Consider the following 12,243-nt stretch of genomic DNA (forward strand, 5'->3'; position numbering starts at 1 on the left):
GCAGGGAGATTCTTGCAATCTGCTGCTGCTGCCACGAACGAACAATACTTACAGTGTACACTAAGTGTGGTTGACTCGAAGAGGGGTATCTCTGTGGCGCTATTGGCTGCCTCGCAGCGATATTGTGCCTGATTATCCGTTACGTTTGCCAGAATTGTAATTTCGGCCGAGACCGACTTGTCGGCAGTGCGTATCACGGAGTTTATCTGGAATTAAAAGAAAACGCATAAATTTCAAGCGAGTAATTCTTATGCTCTGACAATTTGGCAAATGATTAAATTGTACTTTTTGGTTGTTTGGTTGGTTGTTAGAGCCACCACACAACTATGGAAATATAGTGAGTGCTATTCATGTTGGATATGAGTGTGTGTTTGTAATTTTTTGTTTATTATTATTACTGTTCTTTGCTTGTTTTGTGTAGAAAAAAGTTACTCAAGCAGAAAAGACAATTTTAAAGAATAAATGTTTATCTTATTTATTGCCCGGGTAATACAGATACATACATACGTACATACATATTTACAAACATACATTGAATATACAGTATAATCTCGATAATACGGGCACTCCATGTTTCGCCTGTGTTCGAATTATCGTATTGCCCGGATCACTCGTGGTAAGCGTATAATACGTGTTTGATTGTAATTGCTAAAACTAAAAACTTAAATGAAATATAGAAGTAAAAATAGTCTAAGTGTAAGAAATATATAGTGTCCGGATTACCGCGTTGTTCCGATAAGCGAGTGTCCGGATTATCGAGACTATACTGTTTAGGGTTTTAACCCAAAAATACCATGCCAGTACCATTAGGGGAATATTGTCATGATAACGAAAACGCGTTTTAAGGTCCGTCCGAAAGCTTAGAAATCGCTTTCGGTCTTCTGATAATGTTTTTTTATAAAAGTTATGATAAACACTTAAATATCACGACTCGGTGATAATTATGTATTAGATTTATGTAATGTAATATTTATGTAGTGTAATATTAAACATGACAATAATTACAATTACATTTTAATCTTGAAATGTTATTAGATTTATCCTAGAGCGAACAAATTACAATTTTACAAATATGTGGACCACTACTGTGATAGCTGAGCTCATTACTACTAGATTCAGGTGCGACAACACTAAAGCTGCTCATCTTAAATTTGATTGAAAGTATTCCGCTGCGAACAATGGTCCACATTAAGACTATTCTCCACCTGTCCGACATTATCGTTGTTCTGATGACATCGTAATTGTTTGAATTTCCATAAAACCACAAACTAACGGCTGTTGAACATAAACTTCATGGAAATTACATCCATAGAAGGGTATTAATACTAACTGGGTGTTGCTAAGTTAGAATGTGTGGGTAAGTACAAGAATGTATGTACATATGTGTGTAAACATGTTTACTAATGTCATTAACAAAGATAAAGAATTTCAATAAAACCTTCGGCATAAATATTATGAAAACTCAAATTCTCTAAACAGGTAGGAACTCTATCTTGAATAAGGTGTTCCCTTACCATCCACTACACACACACACGCGTTACATTGTTTTACAGCTATTTCTACACTTGTTTCTAGGTAAGAGCCATATGTACTCACTCACACACACACTTCATTTCGATTGTATCCTAGGGGTATGGACTTATGTATAGATCGGTATAAAGAGAGTTTAGAAACTATCTAAATTATGCCAAAGTTTTGCTAGGGTACTTCAAGAATGTTTATACAAAGCTTAATATGTTTAGAAACATATGTAAGTATGGAAAGAGCATTCTAGTGTGTGCGTATCAGTAATAAAACGGTAACTAAATAAGTAAATGTATATACGTATATATGTATATTGCTAAAGCATGTGTATTTTATGTGTTGTCTATGTTTGAGTGTGTCTATCTCCTTCAGTAAATAAACAAGGTATGTGTTGTATAAGTATGTATGTTTAGAATTTAAGTAAGACATAAAAATGTTAGACTAAAAGCTGTAAAGCCAGGATATACACACCAATAGGTGGTTAAGTATGCTCTAGCATCGGTAAGCGCTTATAAAAGTATTTGTGTTAATGTGTGCTAATGGTTTATTTAAATGACTTCACACACACATACATACATACTACCATTTTAAAAAGCAATACTGAGATATATATTTTGTTAAAATTCCTTAAGATCTATGTTCGCTTGGGGTTTCTCTGAGCAATGGCTAGTTACTTATGAAAATAATGAGATACAGATAATTATCGGTGTCAGTCTGCAATTGCTTATTTTCCCAATATTCGACTTTTTTAAGGAATAATGAGGACCTTAATTCAGAAATAATTTATCATCCTATAATTTAAAACAATAATTCTTTAATTAAGAAAATAATCGTAAAGATGAATATTAGATTGGTTTTAAAAAATCGATGTCGGGTTTTTTATGCGGCACCACCTAAAAGTTTTAGTTTTGTTAGGTATTAAGATTGCCGAAGTTTGAGTACAATCGGAATATGTTAACACGTGCCACTCGGACCTTAAAGTTTCTGTGGGCCCTATATACATCTGGTATTAAAATCCGACCCGATTTGTAGGAATATTTGTTTAGCCACAGAAATGAATTGGTAAAATTATTTCAGCGATTCGACAATAAATGTGGTCTGTAGAGCGTTTTGGTGAAAATTCGCCTTTGTCCCCATACAAATTACTATGCAAACTTTGAGGCCCCAGTGGCACGTGTTAACATATTCCGATTGTGCCCAAACTTTGGTAATCTTAAAATCTAACAAAACTAAACTAGGGCGGTGCCGCATAAAAAGAATCCAACTTCGATTTTTTCCGTTTGAGTTAAAACCAGTCTAATGAACATAATGGATGACGTAGGAGATAAAATACACCAAGGAATGATCCTGATCGACTTTAGCATGTCAGAGCCCAGGACTTATCTTGGTACCTCTTTCATATTAAGTGGACATTGACCTGCACATGGTGTCAAATGGGGGACTGCAATTAACATCCGTCAAAGGTAGTGAGCTAACATGTGCCGCCACATTCCAAGAGCCTAATGCAAATTTTTTGCCTAATATTGATTGTGTTAGTTTGTTTTTAATTATAAGTAGCTGTTTGTAAAAGTTTGCCACATCTAAAAAAGGATTTGTGTTAATTCTTGTGTGGTTCTATCCTGGTGAACCATTAAAACATGATAATATTTTGATATTTTTCATAAAGCGAGTAAAGTACAGTTATCACGCATATTTGAAGAATGTTAGTTATTGGAATAATCGGCTCCTATATACTCTACATGTCCACAAACATATAATTTTCAATTCCTCTCCTATCGTTAGATATAACGGCAAAATTAGATGGTTCTATTCAGATGAACCGGAGTGCATGCACTTGCAAAGTACAAGACCGATGTTACTGTCATACAGTGAAAGGCATCACAACAACACCAAAAGGTGAAGCACTGTATTATAACTTCCATGATATAAAGCACGAGTTTGGTTGCGGATTTGTAGTCAGTCGAAGGTTAAAATATGTAGTCTTTCGTTTCGCCACGGTGAATGAAAGACTTGCTACAATTCGGCTAAGATCTAAGTTATTCAACATTAAGCGAGCAGCCCATATCTATATTTTATGAGGGCATATTAAAACATATGACCGGTGTCCCAAGGGAATAATTTTGGTCCAACAGCCGAGGAATTTAGTTTTCATTATGAAACACCTGAGAACTCATTTTTAGAAACATGGTAGCACTACCAGATTTAATAATCTCGACGTTTATAAAGACACATGGCTGTCTGCAGATTAAAAACCAAAGAAAAAAAATCAAATCGATCACGTTCTGATAGATGGCAGACATTCATCGAGCGTGTTGGATGTATGATCATTCCGAGGAGCAAACATCGACTTGTATCACCACCTTGCCGCGGCAAAGGTACATATCCGTACTTTCGTATACGTACAAACAGACACAACACGGACATTGGTAAGCTGCAGTCACAACAGATATCTACAGCAGGGGTGCTCAGAATAGTTGGAGTATTAGTAGTGGTAAGACACTCTCCCCATTGCAAAGCAATGGCAAATCAGAAATAAAGAGAGAATACGTGTGGTTTGTTTTTACGCTACCGTAAGGAAGCGAGCACCAATGATCTACAGCATATTCTACTCAACTGGCCCAATTGCGTAATGAAACCACTACTCGTTTCAGTATTGCCCACTCCATGCAAGCAATTGAAATATACTTGGAAACCACAATCATCTACCAAAGACTCCATGCTATAACCAGTAGTATCGTCCTGCTACCGAAGAGAAGAATGCAAAATATAGAGCTAGTCTACAACAATTAGCAACCCGTAGCTTACGAGAGAGGTTTCGGGAGAATAGGAGAGAAGAGAAACGTCTTATTCACAGGAAAAATAGAGCAACAAAAAGCTGGGAGTGTGAGTGTGAATCGACATGTGCAAGAGCCAGAAGTCCGAAAATTCCAGTAAAGAGTGAAACATTTTCTACCTCCTCCAGGAGCATATTAATCTGGTAACAGATACGGATACTGTGCTCACTTTATGGAAAGATAATTTTTTTCAAACTGTTGGTATATAATACTAGCGAAAACGACGGATATACCACAGAGTGTAGTGTATGCATAAGCACCATATGGCAGAAAGTACACGCATTATATTGAAGACATGTGCTGTATTTTTTATGTAGTTTGTAATGTAGTTTATGTTTTTTGGTATAGAACTCTCGGTATAGAAGGAGGCATCGTAGGTACATCAATTACGGTACACGTACTTATTGTTGACATACAAGTTCGAGGACAAAAAAACTAGTATGTTTGGTCCACGTTTTGATATAGCTCCCATAGAACCGTTCCTCCCGATTTTCGGTATTTTGAAAGTTTTAGTCAAAATAACCAACCGAAATGATTGAAATTTGGTGTTTAGCCTCCGGCAGAGGTATGAAACATTCCAACAGAGAATTGTGAGTGAAAGTTCACGTTTTGATATAGCCCCCATATAACGGTACCTCCCGATTTTCGGTATTTTGAAGATTTGAGCCTCATTATCACACCGAAATTGCTGAAATTGGGTATTTAGTCTTCGTTGGGGGTATACAACTTTCCCATTGAAATTTGTCGGTATACGTCCACGCCTTCATATAGGAAGGTACCTCCCGATTTCCGGTATTTTGAAGGTTTTAGCATCATTTTCACCCCCGTTGGGGGTACAAAACTTTTCACCTGAAATTTGTCGGTATAGGTACACGTCCTTATATAGCCCCCATAGAACGGTACCTCCCGATTTTCGGTATTTTGAAGGTTATGATCCTAATATCACACAGAAATGGCTGAAATTTGGTGTTCAGTCTTCATATTTTTTTGTGGGATTATTGAATATGTTGAACTCTTGTCTTTAAAAATGATAATTTTTCTTTAAAAAAGTTTTTTGACCGATTAGTGGTAAAAAACAGCAATTCTTTTTTTAAATCTAATGTTGAACTTGGCTTTTCACCATTTTTTTAATTTATATTTTTAAAAGACTCTCGTCCAAAAGCTAGATTATTAGGTACTTAATAAGCCCACAAAAATATATGATGATCGGTCCATTCGTTTTCGAGCTTTAATGGACACCGCAAAACATTTATATAAAAAGGGGTAACTCCCTAATGAGGAGGTCACTGAAAAAGAGAAATAACATGTTCGTCTGCAAACCTCTGCAGCTGGCACCTTTATACGTTTAAAGTACTTACTTTTCACAACTCAAACAGCAAAAAATATCGATATACACTTTTATACAATTTTTTCCCACTCCACTATTTTTAAAATTTGGTTCACAAAATCGATGTACTAAGTACTACAGACTTGGTTATCTGTAAACACCATATAATCACTATTTATTTCTAAACAAAAGTAAATCCACGTTTACGAGTATTACATCCAAAGCAACTATACAAATTTATTTTAGAACGATAAATTACTTTAAATATGAAAATATTGGAGCATAATAAAAGTTATTAATTTTAGTAAAATAAGGACAAAAATTCATATTTCCAACAATTATGGGGTTTGAACGTTCACATCGACAAAACTTGACAAATCAGTACCATAATTCAAATTCTTTCAAATTGAAATGTTTACTATCAATTCTCATCAATAAATTTGTATTCCGAAGTACTTGGTTTTGACCATTTTTGGCCGCGGTCGTGACACTGTGCGACGTATCCGCATCACTATATATGTATATGTGGTACAAGGCAATAATGAGTACTAGGTGTGTAAAAAATTTATCGGCGGATGGCCGCGGAAACTTATAGCCACATATTAAAAGATAGCGTAACACTTAAAAAATTGGATATTTTTTAGTATTGGACCACCTATTAAATTTAGAGATCTTAATCTAAAATTAAAAAGTTTTCGAACATCGGACGCGATCGCGGTATTCTATTTCTAGAACATCCATTAATGATAGAGGTCACAATTACCATTGCATTGTATACCAATTCGTCTAATAATCTAAGAGATAACATATATATGAAAGCAATATCTGAACCTGTTCCTACCAAATTTTGCAGATGTGTGTTTATGGATTGGAACGAAAGCAGATAAGATTGTGTGCTCAAACTATGGAGGCATAAGTTTGCCTCCTATTGCATATAAAATAGTGTCTGGGCTTTCGAACTGGCAAATCCAACATTAACAAGATGTTTACCTTGGGCCTAATCCAGGAAAAGACCCAAGATATCCAGGTCAACACTTATTATATTTTTGTCGATTATAAAGCGGCCTTAGAAAGACCCATACGTCAATAGGTATTGCGGGTCATGTCTGCATTTGGTATTCCTCTAAAGCTCATACGGCTTTGTAAGATGGCATTAATTAATACCCGGTAATTAGTTAATAGGAATAGGAAAGACCCTCTCCGCACAGTTTAGTACCAAACGAGGGTTCAGACAAGCATACACTTTTCGTGTGATATATATACGAGATGCAAATTTCAAAAGAAATGACACCACGAAAGAGAAGCTTCTAAGGTTGGTCTGGCAATAAAAGGCGATAACACCAAGTTGGTGGTATTGGCGCGTAATGTGACCACAGAACTAGGTACAACTGTGGAAGTGGGTACGTAAAAGGTTGAGGTAATTCATGACATTATCTAACTCGCCACCGTCATAAACACAACAAACAAATTACTTGTGAAATAAGAAGAGATAAAGTATTGGTCAATAATTGTTACTTTGAGTACTTGTGCAATCAGCTAAGGTAGTGTTTGGTGAATTTGAGAGGCAAATCCTCCAAATATCTACAGGACAATCTGCGTTGAAGGTGAATATCGACTTCGTATGATCCACGATTTGAATAAACTAAACAACGGCATAGTTAAACATATCGAGTTAAAATGATTGCGTTGGCTAGGCCATGTCATGAGATTGAGCGATGATAAACCCACCAAAAAGGTGGGTAAATACGTGCCACATGGCGGTACAAACAGAACTGGCCAAGGCCAAGGTTTCCATGCAGTAAACATGTGAAAATGAAATGAACAATTCTTACTATTACTTATAAGACAATAATAACCAACCCCCCATGACATAAGGGTTTCAATCTGGAACACAAGGCCTATTCTCTAAAAAATCCAAAAAATTCGTGCAATAGTATTTAAACGAAAATTTGTGTGCACATTTTATTTAGGAGGATATCGGTAGATTAATAAAGCCTTTCTTCGCCAGACATACGGGTGGACATAGATAGATCGACTCCAACTTGTCAGAAACGGATTTGGTATTAACTATTTATAAAGCTTTAGGCGGTTGCACGCTATGAAGTTTGTGTTTTGATACACTTTTGGTTTTGGCAATTTATGTAAAATTGTTAATCATATCAATATTTGGAAACCATAGATAATAAGCAGAAATGAGAGAGTGCATACATATATATAAATGCGTCTAAGGACATAATATACTTTAACCGGTATTCACTCCATTAAATGTTATAAGCGTTGAATATAAAGTTACTAGAATATATGTACATTGCTGTAAACTGTAAACATATTAGTATTAAACTGTATTACTATTAAGCTGTATATATTACAAACAAATGACTTCAAAATAAAGAGAGCTTTCTACTTGAACTTAATTGCCAGTCGTTTTACGGTCCCAGATTTTTATGTGACATGTCTTTCGCTTCTCATTTTCTGTAAATTGTGGTTACTTCCCTCCCATCCATGGCACCAGTACAAGTTGCATACTATTAACTTTGAAATGTGTGGGACAGTACATTTATATATATGTGTGTACGTGCGTATATACACACTTTAGTGTTGCATTTTAACTATATAAGTGTCAAAGTCCAAAGTAACGCCCACATCTTGCATTTTTGTAGCAAAGTAAATTGCGAACATTTTGCAACATCAACAATTGAAGAGTGTGACCACAATCTTAAGGTGAAGAGGATTTCGAGCCAAGTCAATTGCCAGTAAGCTGGGATGGAGAGAACGACAACATCGCTTTCATTGGACAATCTGGTAAATGTAAACCATAATACATAGTTACTTCTTAAAATTGGCGTTTTATCACTTTATCATGCAAACAAAGAACGCTTTAATTGTGTATTTAAAAAATCATTAGGCTCTTATTACTTAAAGGGAGGGGTGGGACATATATATGTATGTATCTCGCATGAATGTTGGTTTCCTCCTTCTTTGGTTTTGCCATGACATGGATGATGTGTGCCGCCACTGCGTGTGTCCTTGTTAGGGGTAAAAATGGAACAGTTAAAACCACAGGTTAAGTACAGCTGTTGTGACCAAAGTTTTTCATTATGGCAATTTTATGTTGTAGCATAAAATTACGAGGTACTGGCTTCGTTTGCCATTTTCACCCACACAAATAGCCCTTATGCCGAGGACGGGAGGGAGATTTGCCTTAAGGCATTTATCATAAAGGCACAGAGTAATACTTTATAGTCTCATCTAGGAAAGGGATCATTGGAAGTTTTATTTATATTTTTTATTTCCATCCATTTGGGAGATGAATATTTTTTAATTTTCAACAGAATGGAGTGCTTACCTAAGAATTGTTTTTTTATGTTTATGTCAGTAAAAAATATGAATTAAATATGTATTAGTTCCATGTAAATGGAAATGGATAAATTACTATTTTTGCTTTGTTCAGTATGAAAGTGTTCAAAACTATGTGCTGATGGTTCATTTTTTTTTTATGTTTTACACTTACCCTTTTGTCATTCTTATACCACGTTAGGGTGGCCAATGGATTACCACCAGATGAAACACATAAAAGTTTTTGTACCGAACCGGCCGGAATTATTTGGCCTTCCATGTAACCAGATATTATTGGTGGTGAAGGTGGATCTGTAATAAAAGATATATATTACTTTAATTTGGATTCTGTTTTTCGTATTATGTGAATGCGAATGGGACAAGATTTTTTTTATTAATTTTGTGTGCCCCTAAATATTTTTCTGACAGTCAATGGATGATACGACGACGAGCATTGAGTTATATATTGATGTTGAGCAAAATAAATGTTTTCGAGTTGTAAACATTTTAACACATAACCCATTTTTAGGAAAGCAGAAGGTAGCTTGTTTATATTACGTCGTAATGGCTTTTTCGTATAATACCATTTGTATTAACTGGCTCCGAACTTATTCAACCTATTTTATAGCACTGTGTGTGGTTTCTTGAGTCATGGAAAATTAACCATATTCTGACACAGCAGAGTGTTAAAAGACTAAAAATAAGAAGACATTTGCCTATCATTATTTTTGTTTTCTATGCAAGAGAAAAAATAATTTTTTAAAAGTAAAGTCTTTATTCAAATATTTTCCCTTTTCTATACTTACATTATGTCCTTGTAATTCGACAAGAGTTTTTTATTATATAACATAGTAAAAAATTAAAAGGAATGTAAAATGATAGAATATCAGTTTTGCTCGTTTATAATCTTTAATTTCTTTGTCGTTGTTTCATTTTTTACTTCGCCAACATTTTATGAAGGTAAAATTATAACTTACGCAATAACAATTTACGAGCTCATCAGTGAATGTATATACAGTCCGATAGCTATGCTGACTAAAAAATATTTATATTTTCAGTTAAAATGAGACAGACAACCGACCTTGGTCAAGATATCAAAGTGGATTTGTAAAGAAAACACCAGAGTAAAAAAATTAAAATAAAAATATTAATAAGAATGGTTGCCCCACACTTTAATTTTAACCCACACTAAATGTAAACACCTTTGCAGCACACGGTTATGGACACAGTCAGTCAGTTACCTTTAAGCGTAACGACACACCAATACAACAACAAAAACATTACCAGATGGAGTATATCAAAAGAGTCTTACAGTGATTAAAAAGGATTCAAGCGTATTATCTCTTACTTGCCATACACCAGGCCTGTCATCAACACTTACATACCAACCACATTAACCTATAATGGTTCATGTGCGCTGTATACATACATATACTTCCATTTACAAGAACATGCAAATATAAGCATAACTCATAAACGAAGAGCCCGCCGTGATAAAGAATAATAAAAAAGGAGGAAAATAAAGCACCTGATGTTTTCATTAAGACAGAGGCGAAATGGGCGACGACCAAAAATTATAATTTTAATTAGTCCTCTTTTAATCGGTGAATGGAAATATTAACACCATCCAAGTCGGTCGTAATCTTTGAATAACTTTCGCTCGTTCAAAGCCTGTCGTAAAACACTCGTCTACTTTATTTCTTATCTATTTATAATCATCAAGGCTGTGTGGATGAAACAAAACTGAATGCTGAAGGTTTTATGTTTATGCTTTAATTGCTCACAGCAATTATCCTTACACATAAACAAGCACATTTCAAAGTGGTAATGGAAACAACTAAGGGAGGAGGAGGAAGAAGTAAAAGAGAAATAAGAAATTCACTAGAATCAATTTCTTAATTTACCAGTTAAACAAAAATGCTTGGAGAACACAAATGAAATTTCTTATCCCTGAAAGCTATAAATAGATATGGGTCGTCAGGAATTCTTTTGTATTAAACATAATTCACCCACGAGAAATACAGTCGAATTTCTCTATATCGTTATAGAGAAAATTCGTTATAGGGAGATTATTTAGAGTGAGAATTTCCACTTGTGTTTTAAAAACAATTTCGTTATAGACAGGTATTCTTTACAGCCAATTTTTTTTATAAAAATGTCCATATAATGCATATAATGTCCACTGGGCTATCTTCGAACTTGATCTAATCTAATGTGGAGGCTTCCCGCAAAAATTTATTGTTCTAATCAGGACAAGGATTATTACCTACTGTACAAGCCTTGAAACTTTTATTTTTACTTTTTAGTAGGAGGTAGCATATAATGTCCACTGGACTATCTTCGAACTTGATCTAAGTTTGGAAGAAAAAATAAACGATATGCAAAGTCTGACCAACAAATAGACATGTGGGCATGGCTAAATCAACAGATTCCATCATTTTAGTGCATTTATAAATTAAACACTGTAGCTTAATTTTTTAATTATTTTTAACATTTTAGTAAATACAATTTTTTGACTACTGAGAACCCCATAACCAAATTACAGTCAATGTTGGCCGAAAATGTTTATAAAAACTTTAAAATGCCCAAAATCGGGTGGTTCCCTTTTTATGGGGGCTATAAGAAAAATGGACCGATATTAGTTTTGGTTTCATAATCATGTATTGTTATCCAAATCTGTAAAGTGTGCAAAATTTTAGTTCGATTGGTCAACTGCAACTGTATTAAAAATAAGTTACTAGATTTGGGGATATCATCCCCATGTATGTATGTATAACCCATTGAGGTCAGTATTCTTACCTTTATCAAAGTCAATGACATTGTTTAAGCCAACTTTGTACGTTTGACCAATGCCAATGACCATTTACTTCAAAACGTATTTATCTATGTAGTTGAATGTGTGCGTAACCTGTCTGCTTGCATCAGTTCCATGGACGAAGACATACACATACCGACCGACCGACAACAACAAATCAAAGTCCCCGCGTGCGTTACATGCTCCAAATATGTATTTGCTACAAATGAAGACTGACACGAAACAGGATAATTCAGTTAAACGCGTTTGCCATGTACATCTCTTTGCAATTGTCAACTATCTTATCTGATCTGTGTCCGTGTCTGCGCCCACATCCGTATCCGTATCTCGTAGTTGATAGAATTTCAAAATGTTTGGATTCCATGTTTTGTTTGTGTATGTGTGTGTGTTTGAAGGTGTATGCACGA

At 34.9% G+C, this 12,243-nt stretch overlaps 1 protein-coding gene across 9 annotated transcripts in view; it reads right to left on the bottom strand.

Annotated features, from left to right (window-relative positions):
- sns (nephrin adhesion molecule sticks and stones) overlaps nt 1-12,243 on the bottom strand; it is a 326,558-nt gene that overhangs the window by 122,964 nt on the left and 191,351 nt on the right. For all 9 annotated transcript variants that reach the window (XM_073988663.1, XM_073988662.1, XM_073988661.1 and 6 more), the window contains 2 exons: nt 9,197-9,333; nt 53-206 (listed from right to left, as the gene is read on the bottom strand). In XM_073988663.1, coding sequence (XP_073844764.1) covers nt 53-206; nt 9,197-9,333 — 291 coding nt within the window. The remainder of the gene's footprint in view (nt 1-52; nt 207-9,196; nt 9,334-12,243) is intronic.

Source organism: Musca autumnalis, unplaced genomic scaffold (assembly GCF_047663935.1).
Source record: "Musca autumnalis isolate F117 unplaced genomic scaffold, ASM4766393v1 scaffold_5, whole genome shotgun sequence".
Classification (NCBI taxonomy): domain Eukaryota; kingdom Metazoa; phylum Arthropoda; class Insecta; order Diptera; family Muscidae; genus Musca; species Musca autumnalis.